A 22,293-nucleotide genomic window follows, 5' to 3' on the forward strand; every position below is an offset into this window, starting at 1 on the left:
GCTGTGGACAGACACAGAGACGCTCACTCAAGCATGCATTCACTGACACGCACACAGTACACCACCGATCTCATCATCATCCTGGTGGAGATAATATCTACAGCCAACACACTTCATGCAAATTCAAAAAAGGCTGCAATCTATGCAGGCAATCGGCTCAAAGTCGTAATTTAATAAACTTCATGGAATCCTACCAAAAACAACATTAAACTGACCAAGCTGTCTGCCTGCTTAGCAGTGGCAGCGCTGTACTCAGCTGTGTGGTTACTAACAGCCCCTACCGGCCAGGTGTCCGGTTAAGAGTATAGCAAGTGATAACTAAGCAGGCAGTCATTAGCAGCAGAAAACTTCTGAGAAAGTATGAGTCACCTCAACCACGAGAGGTCCTTGATCATGCAGCCAAAACATGGTCACCCAAAATATTAGGCAGTTTGCTGCTGCAGAATGTGAGATTAGCCGTGGACACTAACTCATGGATGCACACATGGAAACATGCACAAGCAATTGCATGATTCTCCTAGTGGACATGAGACAGGCATCTCCAGACTTCAGGGGATGAAACTGAAACTTTGCATAACAAAACACCACGTGGGATTAGTGAGAAAATATGTATGTTTTGGCTGAAGTGACCCTTTAAAGTTTCATACGATCGGTTTTAGTTCTCCACATAACACCAATGTTATTAGTAATGTGGTATAAACTTGGAGAGTCTGAATTACACGTTTTTAAATGTAATAAATCACGATGGAATTACATTCTTGCAGTCCAGTCATGAAAATCATGTGATTAATAGTGTAATTATACACAACCGGCATTTCTCCGATCACATGCGTCTCGAGATGTCAAACGCCACCGCGTAGATTTATTATCAAATCGGTGACAGGGTGTAACAAGGCAACAGTGCCATACATCAAAAGACGGCCGTGGCTGTGAACAACCAGCAGTGGGCTAATCATATCAAACCCTCGTCTCATCCATCTCCTGCTCCATTATACTGAAAATGATGGCGTTTAGTTACCCTCCCTCTCCCCAATTTCTTTCCATTGGGTCCTTACAGGAGAATTGTTTTATCGACTGACTCCTCTGAATTGCGAGGCAAGACTCTGAAAATGAGGCAGACCGTTAATGATTATGTTTCCAGACAGTAGGTGTTGGTGTGAATGAATGAATGAATGAATGAATAGGCAGGAGGAGGCCTTTAGAGAAGGCGTATGTAGGAACAGTGTCCTGAAGTTTGTGCTACGCCTCTGAGTTAGGCAGATAATTACTCTTGCATCAGACTTAAACTCCAAGCAGTTTCATGTGGCTTGTCGTTTTTTTACAATAATACAATTGACAAAATATCTGACGCAAAGCAGAGTCAGAATCTCTCTGGATTCACGAGGCCAAAAAGGAATTTCAATCAAAAGCCACATCACTTGTTTTTATTCACAATAATTACAGGTTCAACAAAGGTCTGTCTATTTTTTCCTAAGTGCTTTGAAACACCACTCATTTTGGATTTTGTGCTGCTTATCTTTTTGTCCTCTCTAAATTCAACCCCAGTACTTCACACCGCGTTGTCTTTGCTGTGTGAGCAACACCTGGGTGGGCGATGCACCTGCGTGCCTCAGCAGGCTGCGCAATTAATTAAGGCATTTGCAAAGCATGCGCGTGTGCGGAGCTGCATCTGGAGGCTCTTCCTTCTGGCTGTGCGGGTCATGACGTTACATGTTCAGTCCCTCACGTGGATTTCCGCGATGTTTTGACCGGTGCCTGGTATTTAAAAGACGGGGTCTGGCTGCAGTGGGTGCTGTTGGCTGAAGAGCCCACTGAGGAAACTTATGAGGAGCGGAGAGAGAGAGAGAGAGAGAGAGAAGGAGAGAGAGAGAGCGAGAGAGAGAAGGATAGAGAGATAGAGAGCGAGAGAGAGAGAGAGAGAGAGAGAGAGAGAGAGAGAGGTGCACTCTCTTCCCGGCAGAGTGCATCCCGCTCCACACACAAACACACTCACACTCGCATCGGGGTCACTCCACTTTGAGGCGGAGGACTGGTTTCCACTCGCGCACCTCCCGCGTAACGCACATGAGCAGTCTGAAGGACGCCAGCAGACATTTCCTACCTGTGCACCTCCAGCGTGCGTCGCACAAACTCTCCTTCGTCTAATTGTTTCCTCCGCGGTTTCCTGCCCGGTGATTTTGGATTACGGAGAAAAGCAAGCAGTGTGGGCGCGTAACTCCAGAAAGCATGGATTTATGGATAAAGTTGACGTTGTTGTGCAGCTGCAGCTTCGGGGCAAGTGCAGACTTTGATGGCAGGTAAGGGAACATGATTCACATTGTCTGCGGACGCGGGTGATTTTGTGAAATAACAGTGAGTTTGATTAAGAAGCGGCATCACAGTTCAATCTATTTGTAGTCTGTTTCTGCCAAAACCGCGCCTTTGGTTAAAAATAGCGCTTGCTGGAGTCGTTGCAAACTGGAGCATATTTTAAGATCTCCAAACGGCGAAACTCAATTTAACAGTGAGAACATGTTGCTCAAGCCAGATGATTCGTGGTCTTGCCGAATCAGTTCTAACTTTTATTATGAAAACAGTAATAATCCAAGTGCATCCAAAGCGGTTGGCTTTGCGCCTTGGAGCACACATTCTGTTGTAGCACAAACAGTGTTTTCACCTGCAGCAATCACACCAAGCTGTTCTTGTCTCGTGCAGATATCCGGCAGATTACAAAGTGACGTGACAGCACGTTGCCCGGTGCTTCATGTTCAAACACGAATCTGTTGAAGTATGTGCAGACAGGGGTGTGGAGACGTGCCAGACCCTAAAGAATGCGTGTGTCCGAGATTTCCATCTGCCTGTAGGTGCATGATGCCTTTTTTCTTCTTTTTTTTTTTTTGCAACCATGTATCATTAAACCAAGTTGTAATTTGGCAATTGCAAAAAGTAATTGCACCAGTTGTGTTAATTGTCAAAAAGCTCATTTGTAGGACTATTTGTAATTCTGTATCTCTGTCAGACAGGCTCAGCCCCAAAGCAGGTCCTCTCACATGTTGCACTTTTTCAATTGAGTGAAACATTTTTTTAAGATTATTGAAGAAACTTATTATTGAAGTTGTCTGCACGCATTTTAAAAACGCATTTTCAGACTGACTGCCATTCAACCTGCTTGTTGATAGATTTTGGCATCTGTCGGTTTACAGCCTTTCTTCCTCCTCAGCTCTTTCAATTCAGTTTCCTGCTGCTGTGTTCAAAAAGCATTTCAAAAGAAGCTATTTGGATATCAAAGGTCTCAGCATTAAGTAGAAGTGTGCGTGTGTGTGTGTGTGAGAGAGAGAGAGAGAGAGAGAATAAAGGAGAGGGCAGAAATATACAGACAATTTGAGTTGAGCAATGGCAAGCACAATGTCATTTTTATTTAGGAGTTTTTTGTTTTTTCTTAATCACCGTGGATAATGTTTGTGTGACAGGCCATGGTCTGGTGGCTTTAACTTTTATTTCACGCATTGCCTTTGTGTAATGCTCATTTACTTCAACCTAGCAGCAGCATATTGCACATTATTAACATCCCTGCTGATGGAGTGGCTTGTCACCATGGCCATCATTTGAAATTTTTATGGGTATAAACTTGCCAGGGCCTGAGTCTCTGCCTCAATATTAATTCATTGAGAGAATATCCCCGGAGTCCCAGCACAAGCAAAAAAAAGCCATTTATTACCTGCTCGCTCGCTCTTATTGCCTTTTAGAGAGCGTTCCTAACAGGCTTATCCATCTAGTTCTGAAGGGTCCTTCACGGGCATCATTGGCAAGATCATTTTGTTCTCCAATTGCTGCACATAATTACATACTGTTGTTGATGCCACTCCTTGTTCCAATCAAGGACTCAAGGACAACCAATTTCCTGTCATGTAACATAGAAGCCTAAATGAAAGGCAACACGTACAGTAGAGGATATTCTTCCCCAGTGATGTCACTGAACAAACTCAGCCAAGCAGCACATACCAGACCTCCTCAGTAATAATCCAAAGCAGTGGACTGGTGCCAGGCTATGTTGCCGTTGTAATATCAGACCCAGCTTTCAGGGGTTGAGAATGAGTGCGAAAATACTGTCAAAGTCACATTTTATACAAGCAGTTTATAATACATAAGTAATGCATTTATAGATTTCTGAGTGTTCAACATCTAGCGTATGTCAATGAAGAATGTGCCGACATCTTTATTAGGAGTCATAAGAAGAGAGTTAAAGTGTGATCTTGCCATATGCTTTCTGAGAGTGGACAATAACTGAAGTCAGACGCCACTGATTTACTGTTCAGTGTGGTATTTTATTGAGAGACACTCATTCAAGTGCTATACCTCACTAAACAAGACGTACGGACTTCATCAGGTACCAACTCAGCGTACAGCATTTCAGTTTGTGACGAACTTAACTTCTCCCCCTGCTTTTTTAAATCATCTTTACTCAGCAAAGAGGACAGTTTTAGAGTAAGAGAAACTCAAGCTCTATGTTGTATTGAAATAAGTACTACATGGACAAACACCTACTAGTACTACCACTGGTCACCATAATAGTCTCGTATGGTGACGTTTTTCCCTGCCCTTTATACATCAAAAGAAAGGATGAGGATGGCAAGAGTTGCTGCAAGGTAAGGTTGGCAGAATCTGCTTCACAATACACTCTGTGACCAGACACTTGTGCATTGTGCTGCAATTCAACAGTCCTGTGATGAACACAAGATCTGTGATTTAAAGCTGGAATTGGCAGGTTTTTATGGTTGTAAAAAAAATTAAACAATAAACTCTCAATATATTGTAATTGAAGGGGTTTGATAGATAAATTTTGTACCGCTTTGCTCTGTTTTCAGGCTTTAGAAAATCTAGCCATTGATGGGAGATTTGGCCAATCACAGGTAATTTCAGAGAAAGGGCGTTCCTACTACAAATGCACATGCACGTACCTTAAGAGGGTAAAAGCCTGGTTTAGTGGGGAATATCCTGCAGAAAAGAGTGTACCCCAAAAAAAGGAAGACGGACTTATCAAAAAGAGACCGACAATAAACGCAATAAGTCATGTGTCAATATTGGCGAAGCATTTTAGAAATGGAGTGAAATGTTGCGAATAGTTTAGTTTTCTTCCACCCAGAGTATGTAATCTCAAAGGGCTTTACAAGCCCACAAGTTAGCACAAAAAAACATGTCGAAATTGTCAAAGAATTGCCGCTGTATAACGGGATCCCGATCGGGATGATGTTTGAAATGGACGAGTACGTGTACAAGTTAATGTATGAAGGCTGTTTGGAGGGGTTTCGGACAGAGACATGAGAGCTGCAGTAAGAGGGTTGTATTTTTTATTATTTTTTGCCTTTTCCACAAAACTGCGTACACCAGCTATAACACCAATTGTTGGTCACACTGTGTCGGAGTAGATTTTGTGGTGATTTGTGAGGATGTAGTCGGTGGCATTGAATCCCACAGTTGTGAAATGAACCCACGACTGGACAGCAGAGTCATCGCCGGCTTTCACTGCGGAAAACCGTAAAAAGGGTTTCATTCCCTCTACAAGAAAGCGTCATATTAGCTCTTGTATTGCAGCACATGCTCTTAGCTCTTTGTTTGGAAAGAGTGCTCTCTTTTTCAACACAATTGTTGACATCTACCTCGTGTTCCTACAGAGGTTGCATGCACTTATGATAAGCTACGCAGGACTAAAAGGCCTGCCAAAACAAGATAACATAATGTGAAGAAAAGTATTGCATTGCAGTATATTGTAAGGGGTGCCACAGAGTTGACACAAAACACTTATCCCTACATCAGAAGTATCAACAAAGACACCTTCGTATTGCATTTGTTGCAAGGATATTGTGCTGCCTTGCATTTACATCATACACGTGTTTCTATTTTTCTGGCCACTCAGTGAATACCTTCCACTTTGTCTTCTTTGTATGTGTTTTGTTAATAGGCCAGCTGATTTCTCACTTTAAATCCTTACCTCAGATATTTCCCACATCCCACATGGTGATGTGTGTTAATGTGATAGACTTGGCAGTCTGATCTGGCAGCGCGCGTCCGTTATGACGGCAGACATCTTCTGACTGCACAAACTCATGCCTTCAGCTGAGGCTGGCAGGTTCCAGCAAGTCTTTCACACACAAGCCGCTACAAGGCAGCAATCAACATCTATGAGTGTTTGTGGGGGAAATCAATTCAACGGGCACAATTTGCACGCTTCAGTATGAATTCATGGTTGGATGATTGATAGATGGATGGAATTATATACCTTCATGGTTCTGATTATCATGCTACACCCCACACTGCTCTTCTGAGCGATAGACTCAATGCGCTTCACTGTCAGGCAGGGGACATCTTCCAGCTCTGTTTCCATCAGTACAACAATGGAAGAAGGCTGGCGCCCCTATATTCTCCTGAAATAAACGTGTCTGACAGTGTGCGCTTGGGAAGATGTGTCCCATTGCATGCCTGAAGGGTAATAATTATCTGCTTGAGTTCCTTCAAGGCTTAGAGTAATTTAAGATCATTATTCAGCCCCAGGGTAATAAATACAGGTATTACGCTTGAGTCCATTTGATATGCCAGCTTTCTGTTCAGTAATATCACCGGGGACAAGATGCATGTGGAAAAAAATGCTCTTTTATTTTGGCGCAGTGTCATCGTAACTCCCATTGTTGATTGAAACCCGTCATGATTTTCAAGCCATGAAAGTTCTCAGAGAACGTCTGTTCAGCGTTGGTGTGGTGAGCTGGTGAGCTGGTAAATTGTATTGAACCCTCAGTTCCAAGTTCAGAGCGCGTTAGCGTGCACAACTGCCTACAGCTGAATTCAGCATGAAGAGAGGACTGAGAGCATGAAACTGGATTCCGTGTGTGTATGTATGAGTGGAAAAAGAACTACAGGAAAATATTTGATCATATTTAATCCAGAACCCGTTGTACCTCATGAGGTTCCTGTCTCCTTATTCCTTGTGCAGCACAAAAGAGACCATCCACTGGGAGCCTGTAGGGGTCAAACTGCTCCTTTGTTCTTCTTGACATCATGTGCTCAGAGTCAAATGTCATGCCCTTCTGATCCTGACAGGTGTGTGTATGTATGTGTGTGTGTGTGTATATAAATATGTGTATATGTATTTATCTATGTGTGTATATGTATTTATATATGTGTATGTATTTATATTTGTATATATGTGTATATGTATGGGTGTGTGTATATGTATTTATCTATGTATATGTGTATATGTATTTATTTATATATGTGTATATGTATTTATATAAGTACTGGTATATGTATGGGTGTGTGTGTGTATATCATATGTACATATAATATATAAATGTATCCTCTGGCCAGATAAAATATCAGTTCTACTACATGATCATATCCTGCTACAGGAAACAACACTAAAAATCATACATTTAATTGCCAAAATAGACCATTAACTTTGTTCCATAGGAGGGTTGTGGTTGCCTCATTTGTTTCCATTATGAGGATAATATCACATTTCATCAACCTCCAGCTCTTCTGAAAATGCATATACCAGAAGTATTCAATTCAAATTCAAAGAGGTCAAGTCAGAGAAAATTGACTCATGCAAAGGTTCTGAACATCACAGTAATGTCTAACTTACATCACAGTAATGTCTAACTTGTGCTGTGATTTAGTGCCGTATACAGTATATTGGAGGAACCTGGTAGTTGTATCAATGTCTGTGTGTAGTCAGTCAGTGTAGAACAGTTCGGTACGTTCAGATATTACCTCACTTTACTGTAATGCAGCCTTTAAAACCAGGAAAAGACGACACGTATGCAATATCACGATGTCGACATAATATCCATATATTGCCCAGCTCTCATTTAACCCACAGAATACTGTATAACGTTTTAAATGTGATGGTGTATTCTACTGGCAGTTATCATGTGCAATGATCACTTTGCAATGTCGTACAACTACAAAGCAAGATGCCACCATTCGGTTATATGGGAGCAGGTGCACTCACAGCAGCATAAACACTTCCCACAGGATGCCTTCATATTCTAAGATGATAATTACCGTATGCACACTGATGAATAAATGAGTGCATGTGAAACACTTCTGGGTAAAATTACCAGATTTAAATATCCCTGAATTGTCATGGAAGGTTGTCAGGTGTTTTAAAAAAGATGTCACCATCCTCCAAATGAAGTACATTTTGCCAAAGGAAAGAGAGAGATGGTCTTGTTTTATGGAACAACTTTACAGTATAGTGGGACAGAATGTGACATATGTGTGTGTGTGTGTGTGTGTGTGTGTTCTATTATAGAAATTGAGGCATCTAAACCTGGCTGCTGTCCACCTCTTATTTTCCTTTCCTTGTCTTTTGTTTTGTTTATTTTTCATTTAACTTTCTTTTCTTTCCTCTCCTTTTACTTTTCTTAAACTTTTGTTTCCTTTTAATTGTCTTTCACTTCCCTTTGGTTTCATTTTTTTTGTTTTGTTTCTCTCCCTCTATCCCTCCCCTTCTCTCTTACTCTTGGAGTTTTTCCCTGCCTCACTGCCTTCTTGCTTTCCAGGCAGCAGACAAACATTTTCCCTGGATCTGCCATTCTCACTTAGCATCCATCTGGGGTTTTTTTTCCCAATGAGGTGATTGGCAGCGGGGGCAAGCATTAGCATTTCCTCCTCTTGGCATAGAGACACTAACAGGCAGGCATAGTGGCAAAGGATGTGCCTTGAATACTGAGCAACATCCTCACTCTCTCATTCAGGCACAAAAGAAAGCATCTAGTTCATATAGTACATTAAAATAATTTCTCCTTTGTTTTTTAACTGGATTACATTATTTCCACTGTATAATTAATAACCTACATAGTCAGTCATTCATGAATTGGATTTATTCAATATTCTACACACATTGCCTTCTGAGTTATTTATTATTTTTGCTAGAGTTGAGGTAACTCAGAACCAGGCTCTCAAAGTATGCGGTTTGGATTTTCATCAGTATCCTTAAATGGACTCATTCCTTTGCCCCATTCTCTCCATAAATATGTGGTGAGCTTTGGTACGGATAAAAAGGTAATCCACAAGCACCGTCTGCCAAGAAGCAATTTCTCGCTCTGAGCAGAATAGAACATGGTGTAACAAAAACATCCGGCTGTAATTTGTCTAAGAGGAATTGCAGTGCTTTGGGGGGAAAAAACACTACATTTCTATAAACATTCATACCTGTATGTTCCCCCTGCAGCAGCAATGATAGGATCTTTCACTGTCATGAAATTGTCTGGTAGATTTTATTTTTTTAAACATACGGTACAGTGACACAATACATTGGTTGATGTTATGGAGATAGGAAACATACTGTATGTTCAAGAGCACCAGGTAGTGTATGTATAGCTTCAAATCTATTTCACAAACCTTACAATGAACACAGCAGTAATGTGGTTTTCTCAGATGTGAGTGTTAGTGGTGCACTGATGCACATTGGAAGGATAAATTCAAATCAGGTCTGGCAGGCTTTCAACACGGGTCTTCAGTTTGACATCGCAGAAAGCATCGCTTTTATTTCCGTGAAGCAAAGATAATCTGCTGTAGGCAAGCAGTGAAAAGTCCGCCTTCAACACCCTGAGAAATTGTCGTGTGTTTTTCAAGCAAAACATGTCAAATGTTTCTCAAATGTGACTATTTGCTGCTACTATCTAATGCAAAGAAATTAGATAGTAAACTGAATGGCTTTGCATTTTGGACTGTTAGTCAGATTAAAAAAACGAGATTGAAAGAAGTTACCTTGGGATCTGGGAGAGTGTAAGAGGTATTCTCTTTTACTATTTTATGACATGGGATGTTTTCGTACATTACATGGGACAGAATTTGGGTGCTATTGAAGTAGCTATTATTTACTATAAAACATCGACAGATTGGTCAAGTCAGTTTTATTTATATGAAACCCCAAATCACACATTTTCCTCAAAGGGCTTTACAATCTGGGCATGTGACACCTTCTATCCTTTGACTCTCAATTCAGAAAAGGAAAACCCTTTAACAGGTAAAAATAATGTAAATTACTTTTACTTAGGCAAAAAGAAATGACTTTGTACAAGTAATGGTTTTCTCTACAGCAGAAAAAAAATGAATGAATGCTTTGAAGCCTCCCTTCAAACAACATTGAATAGACCCCCTGCTTTTCATTTGGACATTTTAATTGTCTGTGAACTAATTATGTCATCCCCTCACAGGTGGCCAGGGCAGATGGCCTCGTCCAACGGCCTGTGTCGATACGGGCCCAGGGTGGACTGCTGCTGGGGATGGACACGCCGTTCCTGGGGTCACTGCCAGCGTGAGTGCCACCATGCCTGCTGCTGCTGCTGCTGCTAGGGCTAACAAGGTTGCGAGGTTTCAAGCTGGGGTCAAAGATGCTATTAGACGCAGGAAATGCTGCAACACTACCACAATAACCAGGGGCTTGGGGGAAACACATTCACACACACACACACACACACACACACACACACACACACACTCATTGTCACAAGAGAAATACATACAGCTAATAGAACATCACACCTGGGACAATCTTTGAGTAAAGATTGATGACAATGGCTGGTTGGACCGGAGGAAAGGCTGACATTTATTATCACGCTGCAGGTGGACACATTCAAGGGTAGATGGGAAATTGATTATAGATTACTACTGTGCAAACACAAGCTATAGCGTACGCTGCCAAGTAGTGTAACAATAATCCATAGTGTCGTCAGGTGCACTAATCCTCAATTCATCTTCATATCCTGCAATGTCAACTTGAGGATTCAGAGGATGTGTCCTGTCATGAGCACACACCTGTGTCACATAAGCTGTATGAAATATTAACACGTGTTTTCTCCGACATATTTAAATTGTGTGAAGATCCTCTGCTCTCCCTATAATACTACCCAGGGAGGTGTGACTGTGAATATGCTAAATGGGTGTCAGATCTGGTCAGTTGCCTCACATATGTCTGCATGGCTTGGTGCCTGTGCTGGTATAGCTGCTGCTTTGTGGTGGAGGTTTAATCATTGACATGGGATCAGGCATACAGTGGATGGATAACAGGATAACACCAGCTTCTGGACGGCACGGGCAAAACAAACAAAGTCAAGGAAGCCAAAATGAAACACGCATGATATGTTGCAATGGTGGTGGCGGGGTTTGTTGTAGTCTAATAAGAAGTATTTTGTGTTTACTATTTTATGTAATTATTCTCGTAAAGCGTGAAGCTGTAGAGTCAAGTTTCTCATAACATTAAATTGTAAATTTTAAATTCCGTCACGGACGACGGCAAAAAGTTTCAATATTTAAAATTTGGACCGACACAGACCCGTTCTGCTCTTGTCCGCTAAAATGATATGTGGGGTGTCGTCTACTGTCTGCCTGATTCCATGTGAGTGCATCATTTCCCACAGCAGGAACTTAGTAACAATCAACATATTAGACATTTTGGGAAATAAAGTTACCAGGGAACATTACTGATGATGTGTTCTGGGCCCAACTGTCCCAAAATTCTACAACTTAAACCAAACCAAGATACACCCCACACAAGCTGGAAAACCCCCACTTGTCGATTGTCAACCACTCAAAACAAGGTTCATTTCATGGAAGTGCTCACCACCTTGGCACAAATGACAGGCAAACATCATGCCCTGTGTTTTTTGATTCTTATGGTTTACTTCCCAGGAGCAATTGTGATTAGTCAAGCCAATGTGTCAACAACAAACACAGCAGTAACCAGCATTTCACTGCCGGGACCACTTGGCAAAGTTTGTATTGCATTTGGTGCACTGGAGATGACCATTCCCCTTCCTCAGACCGGTAGATTTCACAAGTTCATCCTTCAATTATCTCTCTACGGATTTCTTTTCTCCTTATTTCTCTGTTATTTTCCATCTCAAATTTACAAAGAAGTGAAAGAAAATCAATGTCAGGATGAGTGCCACTTCTTCTATCGTCGTCTGTCCCACAATTGCTCTCATCTACCAAACGAAGCATGTCAAGATTTATGAAACACAAAGAAGAACCTACAGCACCAAAGCCTTACAAGTTCTTGGAAGCTTCATGTTAAGGGTTGTTAAGTTCCTGCTATAGAAACTCTGCATGTTGATTCTACCCACTTATTTATAACTTGTTAAAGTAATGTTTTCTGTTTGTGTTTTTCATTGCTGATATCACCATATTTGAATCATGTTTTCACGTATTGAGGCTCATCATGCCATGCTATAGGTTTGTTTATCTGTTGTATTTTGTATCCTTTTTTTGTGGGAAACATGTCACACACTGCTTGTTGGGCCCAAAGGTCTGTGCTGCTGCAGCTAAAAGAGCTCTGTATTTGCTTTATTTTTTTAAAAATTCCAATTTCATGTAAAAGTGTCAGAGTGCCATTTTGCACTTGATGTTGAAGTGCACCGCAAGATTTCCTATTCTGTTCTGCTGAACACAAACAATATTACTTGAGTTCATGGCCTCAAAGTTTTGTATTCCTTTCAGCCCAGCTAGACTCACCTAAGGTCTTTGCAAGACAAATCTGCTTTTGTTCACCCCTTGTTTCATCTTTATTATAAACAAAATATGATAATTTTATTCTAACATAAACACTCTGTGTCAGAAAAACAAGTTATGCTAATGGTGACAGACCTCGACTCGTTGCTTGAGAGGGGTTGATTTCATGGTTGGAAAGTCGAGGTTTTCTTTTTGCAATAGAACCTCCGACCCTTCCCCAAGGCCTTGAACCACACAGTCGGTGCTGGAATGATGTAGGAAAAAGCAGCACAGTTTCACTGAGACCGATCAGTTGTATCATTGGATTTTGTTTGTTTGAACATGGAGCCAGACTCGGCATGAATCCTCTTGGCAGGAGTCAGCAATCTCAATGCCCAATACCTCCCAGTGCATCTGTACTGGGCTCTCTGCATTTACAGCTTCCCAAAGAGATTCAAGGTGGAATAGACGTGGGGTTTTGAATGAAGAGGAGAAAGAAGACAATTACTTAATTAAGCTTAGTTAAGGGGGCAAGACATGATGCATTTACTCGGTTTTTTTTCCCCACTTAAAACCCAAACAGTAATTGCCACATGACAAAACATTCGTTGGTTTGCTTCTAGAAATCAAGGGAGACGATACATCATCATATGTGACATTTATTTTATAATAAATCAAACAGTCACATTAAATAAAAAGTCATGTTTGCATAAATGACTTAACCAGCCAAATAACAGTGTGTGAACATGTTTTCTTTGTTGTTCTGGAGTCCCATATCTTCCACGTTCAGCCAAAAAAAACCAGTTTGAGTTTAACCACCATACCGAGCTGCTGAAGTATTTCCACTGCACCGCTTTTTATTTCAAGAAAATCAAATCTGTTCTGTGAGTTATATCACTCGGTGAGTGCTTGTTTCCAAATGCTCATGCCGGGGTGCACCACTCAAATCCATTCACTTGAGACTACAAGTCTCAAGACTACAGTACTCCATCCAGTCAGTAATGTGTGTGTGTCCATGTGTGTGAGGGGATGCAGTCAGTGCCGATTTTAGCTCTTGGTTAGTTTTTTTTGTGGCGATGGAAGAGATTAGATTGAAGCTATAGGATTGTGGCTTTCTCAGGGATGGAGCTCATGCGATCGGTTTGTGAGACTTCTTTCAAAGAATGAGAAACTTAATAGATCAACCCTGAGAGAGGAGGGAAAGGACTAAAAGTTGGGGGAAGTAAAAATCCTGAGGTGTGAGTGAAATGGTTCAGAGGTAAGGAGTTAAGAGATGATTGCTACTGGAATGGGGGGGGGCAGGAAAGAGAGAGAGAGACAAGCAAGAACACCAGGCAGATGGAGAAAGAGAGAGAGGCTTTAGATTTATAGACTGAAGCTCCACTTACAATGTTCTGACAGGCCATCCGGCAGGCAGAGCCACACTTGAAGCTACTTACTCCAACCAGCTGCCGTCATCAACACTTTACTGCTACTGTGAACATTTGAACATTTGCATTTCCAGTGTGATACAGTCAACAGTAAAAGTACTTTTCACCTCTTCCACTCTTGATGATCCCATGACTCGGTCAGTAGCAGGAGCTTCGATCTTTTAATACATTTGAGTTCCAGTAATACAAGACCTTGGTATGAGGTTGTTAATTTTAAACGAATTTCATCCATATTACATGTTGTGAAAAGCCAAAATAGTCTGGGGTTTTGCTATTAAAAGTGTGGAGGAAATAGATATGCTCTGACTTTCTTGTTGAACAACTTCAACCAGGTGATTTAGTTGCTCAACCTTAACTATCCTTTAAACAGTTAAGCATCTTTGCCTAGCATATCATAGTTACCATGCGCAGATATTGTTTCAAGAAATATTTTTAAAAGAGTAATTTAGTGATTTATCATTGATCTTCCATAAAGTTGGGGGCTTGGTAGAAACAGAGAAGAAAACATTGGCATTAAACATAAAAAAAATGTGATTGAACGTAATCTTGGGTTTTTGCAGAATTGTCTGACATCAACATTCTTGTTTTGACAGACTGATACTGTAGTTCACAACAATTGAGGACTTGAATGATGCTGTGTTCACAACAAACACAAAGCCAATGTTTTGCGCAACGAGATTACGTACCAAGTAAATGCAAAGATGCGAGTTGGCTCCCCAAAGGCTTGACTTGGCTGAAGATCAAAAACGTTCAAGTTAACATTTAAATCAGGTTTTGACCAAGTTAAAATGACTGATCAGTTAAACGTTAAAAAGACCGTAGAAGGCCTTTTATGGCCACTCAGCTTTGAAGGACTTGACTAGTTTTTGATTGACTTGAGTTAATCCAAAATATAAAACACAGCTTTGGTAGAAAGACATCCCTTTATTTCCCCTGCATTGTAAAGTGACTTTAATTTCACTTCCATATTAAATCGATCACACATCATTTCCTCTTAGTGGATTTCACAAATCCACTAAGACTTGGATTTAGTTTGATTGAGTGCGGCCTTTGTTTCGACAAATGGTGTGGACAGGATTAAAGCAGAACTTTTGAATTAGTAATTCGAGCTAACAAAGTGAGCAACCAAAGCAGAAAAGTGATATCTCAGTTTCAGTAATTCACTTTCACGTGATTGTCTGTGCAGTTTCCTTGTCTGCTCCACTTTCTTTCATGATCACTGGGCTGAGAAGGCCAGTCGAAAAAAGTGTGCCTTTTCATCTGCTTGACGTGATAAAGTGAAAACAAAATGGAACGGTGTGCTCGTGAAAATTAGAGAGAATATATGCGCAAATAAAAGGCACATGTTTCGAATTACTTGCCACAGTCTTTGAAGGCACTTTGACTCAGTGCTGATTTAAAGAACGAATGTCTCTTCACAGTCACAGCGTTTATTTTCATGTTGAAGAGCCAGGACGGAGAGCTCCTTGAATGATACTGGTGGTGTTTTCATCTTTCGGCGCAGTGGTGTGGATTTTAATTCACAGAGTGCGAAAGAAAGCTGCTTCATACACGTCCATTTAGAGAACATCCCCGGAGACGGTGGTTTTATTCGGATTATTTTTATATATTTTAAATTTTTAGAACTCAAATGCATTCAAAATGTGCTTATTACCTCGAGGCAAGTGGGAATATGTGTGACTCCAGAACTCCAGACTGTGTGTGTTTGTCTTTTTTTTTTTTTTTTTCCATGAACGTTTGCTTGTCAAAATGACTAGGCTCTGCCCTCTAACATCATGTTTATTTTTTGCTCTCAAAGACTAAACAATACCCGCAACCTTTGTTTGTTTGGCTGTTTGTTTTTCAGCTCTCTTCGCCTTAACTCACAGAGTAGCCGGGATAAGGTGCCAGCCCCAAGGTTAGCTCCACATGTTTCTTGAAATAATCCTGCTATAGACATGAATTGCTGGGGGCACATCCTCTGAATCCTGGACTCACTCACTTATTTATAGAGTCAAGCCGTCCCCCCACGAACCCCTCACACCCCATGGTAGCGGACATCTTCTGCCCTCCGGCCTTAGAGCTGTGCAAACAGCTTACACTCTGAGGACCTGTTTTCACCTGAAGCTGTGCCTTAACATGAATTATACTGAGGTTTTTTTAGTTTTATTAAGATACAACCGCCCCTTTAGTAGACCCCATAAAATACTAATGAAACCATTAAAGCTTAAATCCATAATGCTTTTTTTTTTTTAAATGAATATGTCCGCAATGTATCCATCTGCATGGTGCAGTGTAAAAACAGAGTATTTTACTGCGGTTGGAGATGCTCTGCATACGTAACTACATAAAAATCAGTCGGGTGGAGAATGCCAATGTCCTCATACTTCATCCTTTGGGTAAACAAATTATTCACCATGACATTACCTGGTCGATCGATGACATTTTACTGCATACAAATTAAAAAGAACAAATTCAAACGCCAGACACAAGATGATCTGTCCTCATTATAGTATGTAATAAGGATTGATTTGGTAATCAGCTGAACCATTTTGATATATTATTTCTCAATTATTAAGAAAAAATGCGAATAGTTCTTTTCAATTGTTAGAATTTTCAACTTTTCTTACTTTGAAAAGCATAGAATTACATATACTACTTTTGGGTTATGGACTGTTTGTCTGGCAAACAAGCAATTTTAAAAGACAGAACTTTTCCAATAATGGAAAAAAAAAAACAATCAGCAAATCAACCGACAATGAAATAATGATTACAAGCAGCCTGAGGTAATTACTTAGTTGATTGCAAGATGATGTAACTTGATTATGTAATGACTTTCTCATCTTCCTTTGAAGTCGTGCAAGAGACGACTACAAACATTCATACACAATACCAGCGTCAATTAAAAAATAATACTTTCCCCAGTGTTTACCATCAGGCATCCATGAACAGCCAATAAATCAAAAGAATCAGAAGCAGCAGAAAGCTGTCCTGAGGAATGGCTGATGTAAACCAGAGTGAAAGTGTGTCATCACTTGGCATGTTTTCATGGAACGCGGGTCATACATGCTATGTTTGGCCTTCCAGCTGCCTCGACCGTTTTAGTCGTCCGTGTCCTCTGCTGTGGTTAACGAACACTGGCCGTCTCTCTGGCAGGCAAGAGGCTTAAAAATAACCTCCGAGGCAAAGCCCGTTGATGGCCGCCTCTGATCGTGCTAATCAAGTCTTCCCCCATGTAGGAGAATAACAAAAAGCCCTCCACTTGACTTCCCTCCAACTAACAACATCACAAGCTTCATTCATTTCATCCGCTGACCAGACCAAGGTCTAATAAACTCTTTTCCTTTTCCTCCAGCCATTTTTAATATTGTGAACATTGACTGCTCGGTGTGTTAACACCCTGGCTCATATCACAGGCCTCTCCAAGTGGGCTAACAATACTTTCTTTCTATTTGATTACAAAGGCAAATGAAGTGGAATGAGTCTGGAGATGTTATCGACTCCAGTTAAAGGATTCATCGCATACCTTAGTGCTTTTGAATTCAGTTTGAAGAATGATACAGACTGAAACCTGAGCAGCTAACGATGTTCTTTCAGGATAGAACTGTGGCCCTGCATGCTGAATGTGTATGAATGGAAATTGTAACTCAATTCTCAAAGTATGCATTTCAAATAAAGAGCGTGTTATTCAGCCCTTTCTTGGTCAGTTCTATAAGGTGTCCCTCAGTATGCGTTTAAGCAGCTTTCAACTTATTTCTAGCATTTCGGCAACTACAATGTTGGGCCTCTGATGAGATCAAAAATATTTGATTACCTAAACTGGAGTTCCTTTTTCATTTTCTCACTCTTTTTATTGAAAAGGTCTGAACGTCCGCTGACCTGTTTATCTTTTAATCTTTCCACCAAATTTAACGGAAATCTGTGAAGTGCTTTTTGAGCTGCCCCTCTAAAACTTATACTGATAATTTATACTATTCATAAGGATGATCAAACAACTCGGAGGCTCCGTTGTCCGAACCAAGACAGCAAACTTTATTACTACTTTCAATGTTGTCTAAGGTCAGCGCATACCAGATGCACTGTTACTGTTCTCATATTTCACAATAAAAGCACCAGACATACAGTATTCGCAGATGAGAGGTCACCGGTGTTTAAGGCCTTAAAACTACACCAGCACAGGTCTATGTATTGCCTCTTCCACCACAGTGATAATTGAGTCCTCTGATTGCAATGTATTATGACAGAATTAATGGAGCTTTTAATGAAAATTAGCAACACTTGGCTGAGACCCCGTATATCAGACATGTTTAGCAGCAAGCATGCAGTAAGCACAGTCAGATAAGCAGGGTATAAGCCTACAGCGCACTGAGACACAACGCAGAGTCAGTGAAGCTGTGCATCCCCCCCCAGCTACCACGTTTCTGTACACACTCAAAACACCACCATCTGCACACTACGTACGATCTGCAGGGCAGCTCTTTGGTATTCATTATAATCTACTTTTTTGGTGCTCAAATTGTCTCAGCTTCCAGTCTAAGGGGGAAATATTATTTGCCAAGGAAATCTTTGTTGGCTGGGGGCCAGAGTAAATATCAGCGCTGTATTTTTCAAACCAGGAAAATAACTTTTCAAACTTTGCTCGGTGTTAAAAGGTCACATTTCTCATTTATCTCACACAGTGTGAAATTATATAGTATCAGTAAGGACAATAAAACTTGTCCAGCTCCCTTCAATGCAAAAATGATGTGGTTAGCTGAGAATGGCTGCTCTGTTACCATTAGTCAATGATAATAACATCGTCACACAAGGAGACAGAAACAAGCACATGTCCTATATGAATGAGGCATCATTCTGTTATTGCTGTAATGTGAAGTAAACAGATCATTTACAGCCAAGTCAAGGAGCGGTAGGATTAAGTACTTTGTCATCCTGATCTGGAACAAGTAGTGTGCCAGGACGCTGCACTGATCTGTCTCTTCCTCTTTGAATCCTCTCTGAACAGCTGTGTGCCAGCCTGGCTGCAAGCATGGAGACTGCGTGGGACCCAATAAGTGCAAGTGCCACCCTGGCTTCACTGGCAAGACCTGCAATCAAGGTGAGGTTGTTTATTGTGGCCAGATCTCCAGCACACAACACCAGCATATTAAAGTTGACACTCATGGAACGGAAGCTGGTTTGCCACCAGCCTACAGTCGTGGGATGCTTTAACCAAAAGGAGAGGAGAGAGAGAGAGAGAGAGAGAGAGAGAGAGAGAGAGAGAGAGAGAGAGAGAGAGAGAGAGAGAGAGAGAGAGAGAGAGAGAGAGAGAGAGAGAGAGAGAGAGAGAGAGAGAGATGATTCAGCTCAAATGGAAATGAGTGGTCCTCTCCTGTGAAGATAACATCTCAATTACAGACCCGAGATAACTTGGCTCGGCTGAGTGCAAAAAAAAAGCGTCCCAGTTAGTTGATGTGCATCCAAGCAGCTTGAAACTACTTGTGGAATTCACGCCCTAAGACCCAGGAATAGGCTGGTGTGTAATTAAAAACAAGGGCTGAGGTGGGTGTGGAGGCGTGGAAATCCTTTCCGGAATGTTCCAAACGACTCATCCTGCATTTGGAGGCTATAGGTGGCTCCTGTCTGCCACGGCTGTACGGCCAGACGGCTGTACTTTGTCTTAATCTGCAACAAAGGGGAGAGGAAAAAAGTCGTCCCAACTACAATAGACTGTTTCCAATCATTCAGACATTCAGACTTATCTGACAAATGTGATTCCAAGGCCTTTCAATGTGAAACTACTTTCAAGTGTCCATCGAAGCCTCATTTATCCAATGAGCTCGAGACGTTTCACAGAGCTTTGTATTTTACTCCGCTTTGAGTGGCAGACATGCCCTTTCAGCCTCTTTAGCTGGAGGTAACCTTGGATTCTGTTTTTGATCTGGCAGAGGTTTTCTCATTTAAATGCAGCCTCCATTAAACATTGATTTGAGGTTTACTGTTGATGTCTCAGATGGCCAATGTTTTGAAGCGTTCTAATATCCGACATCATTTATCTTGATGAGTCAACGGGAGGAGTGAAATCAGTTGCCGAGGGCTGCTTTCCTGACCGCGATGCTGCTAAAGGTCAAGTAGTAACAGTGATACACTGTAAAACATCAGACAGCAATTACAGCCAAGCTCACATGACATGACTTTCAAAGACATGTCATGTCAAACTACACGTTGTCATGGAAACACATACGTGACGTGACTCGATACATGATGTGATACCATGCGCGTAGTCGTGCTTGTTGTTGTCGTCGGCACGCGCGTTCACATAATAGCTTGATTCCACGCGTCTTTACTATTTATAGTCTGTTTCCTCGAGCTGCAACAACAACTTTGGTCCGTGTTGCAAATACAACACGTACAGTAAAGTTTCTATCGCTATAGATGACCCCTCCCCAAGGTTTCCCCTCAACACGTGTCTTGCACTCTCATTGGCTGTAGCTTCCCGACAGTCTTCCTGACAGGTCCAGAATTTTAGCATGCTATATATCTGGAACATCGGCGAGCCTCTCAGCTCAACTTTGAACAGTTCACACAGCGTGCTCAAGTGCAATTTGTGAGCGCTGAGCCAGCGCTGATTGGCCTCTGACCTGGGGCTTTTGTCAGGGATCTCCAAAGGATCTCCATCAGGGCTAAGTTTTAAGTTGATTCAACTTCCATTTGCTCTTTTTCATTTTCAGACCACTTGTCTGGAGTCTTGACTTTAAATAATGAATTGAAAGAATGTTCTGTTAAGAACTCACGAAAGTCATGAAATTAAGTTTCCAAAACAACGTGTTCAGCACATTAGCAGACTTGCCAGCATGCATTGTTGGGAGTTAAACTCTCCTCCATTTTTTGTATTTTGCAGAAAAACAACATTTGTTGTGTTTCTTTGATATATATTAAGTAAATGAATGATTTCTTTTTAATAATAGTTTCAAACAATGTGAATCATGTGAAGGTTGGTATCCAATTCAGTAACTCCCTCACGTTGAGCAAATTATTTAACTTCAATTTTGTAAAAAAACAACAACAATAAAAACAACAGCAAAAGCTTAAAAGTCAACTCCCATTTTGGAGATATGATGGTGTCCCCAAAGAAGATGCTTACTGATTAATAAGAAGAATCAAGCATTAAAACCCTGTAATGCACGCTTGCTTTATATCAACCGACACGTTGTATTTGGACGCTTTGCTCTAAGTGGGAGACGTGGAGATGTGACCCCAGAGGCATTCTGATTAAGTGTTTAACACCTTAGGAACACCGGTTCTATGGAGCAAAAACAAACCACAGGGGAAACATCAGTGTTGACACCAAACCCAAAGCAAAAGCAGATACTGTATTGATTTCACCTTTCTCAGAATCAAAGCCATATTTTCCTCTTGTCAAACTTTTATGAGCTGATATTCTCATGAGATTTATTCTTCAAGGACTGCATGTCTGTTTTTATTACCAGCTCTCTTCACCTGCCAAATCATTTCACCACAGTGGTTATGTCACTTTCATTGCTTTTCCTATACAGAACATCGCAACACCTGCATGGGTGTCATTTAAATGATTCGGATTATGTTCATCATTAACTTAACGGCCACTCGACTGTCAAGCATAATAAGCACTACTTTGAGAATCACGATCATTTTTAGAAAGAGCTTCACCTTCGGTGCTGGTGAGAATAGGTTCTGTCATACAGCATGGCGAGGACAGACGAATAAGCTCTCGCTGCACAAATAAACTCATTATAGGGATAATCTGTTTATCAATTTGGCAGAACACCCCCCTGCTGATCCAATCATTTTAATAAGATGATTATTCCGTGCAGGTGGATTTAATTAAGTGTAGTTGACCTGATGCTAAGACACTATAAAAAGATGTTGCTGGAGGATTGGCATCAGAGGCAACACAGCTCTAGTGACTGCAGATGCTGCTTTCTTCTTTTCCCCTCATTTCTGTCAGCCAGCTATATAATTAATACCACTTCAACTTTGATAGTCTTGAGCTGTGGTTGAAGTAAGTATGCAATTTATTCCATTATCAGTGCTTAGAATAATTGTTCAGTCCCTGTTCTCTCTGTTTTTGAGTGTACTGTAGCGAGTGACGGAACGGCGTTGAGTCATAAGAGTTAATATTGTAGCGAGCGACGGAAAACGGGCTCTACTCTGCATGTCGATCAGATAAACGGCTGTGGAGAAAATCAAAAGACAGACAGATATATACGTACAGGCAGAGACCTCTTCCATTTTAGTTAGATTACCTATATCTGGACCTTTCACTCCTTTATCTTGGTGAAGGCACATTCATGTCTCCAATAAATTGCATGGTTTAATTCAGTCTAGGTGTAGAGCGATACTTTGGAGTCGTTGGTTTAGAAACAGATGCCGCTCTGTCACTGTTTTTCTTCCTGTCTGC

At 41.1% G+C, this 22,293-nt stretch overlaps 1 protein-coding gene across 3 annotated transcripts in view; it reads left to right on the top strand.

Moving 5' to 3' along the window:
* The first annotated feature begins 1,976 nt into the window (after nt 1-1,976).
* Nucleotides 1,977-22,293, top strand: part of npnta (nephronectin a) — a 43,715-nt gene continuing 23,398 nt past the window's right edge. For 2 of the 3 annotated variants that reach the window (XM_079278165.1, XM_079278167.1), the window contains exons 1-4: nt 1,977-2,297; nt 10,197-10,297; nt 15,745-15,795; nt 18,880-18,972. In XM_079278165.1, coding sequence (XP_079134291.1) covers nt 2,227-2,297; nt 10,197-10,297; nt 15,745-15,795; nt 18,880-18,972 — 316 coding nt within the window. In that variant the 5' untranslated portion in view covers nt 1,977-2,226. The remainder of the gene's footprint in view (nt 2,298-10,196; nt 10,298-15,744; nt 15,796-18,879; nt 18,973-22,293) is intronic. The other variant, XM_079278166.1, reaches the window with a different exon arrangement.

This window comes from Melanostigma gelatinosum, assembly GCF_949748355.1.
Source record: "Melanostigma gelatinosum genome assembly, chromosome: 11".
NCBI lineage: Eukaryota > Metazoa > Chordata > Actinopteri > Perciformes > Zoarcidae > Melanostigma > Melanostigma gelatinosum.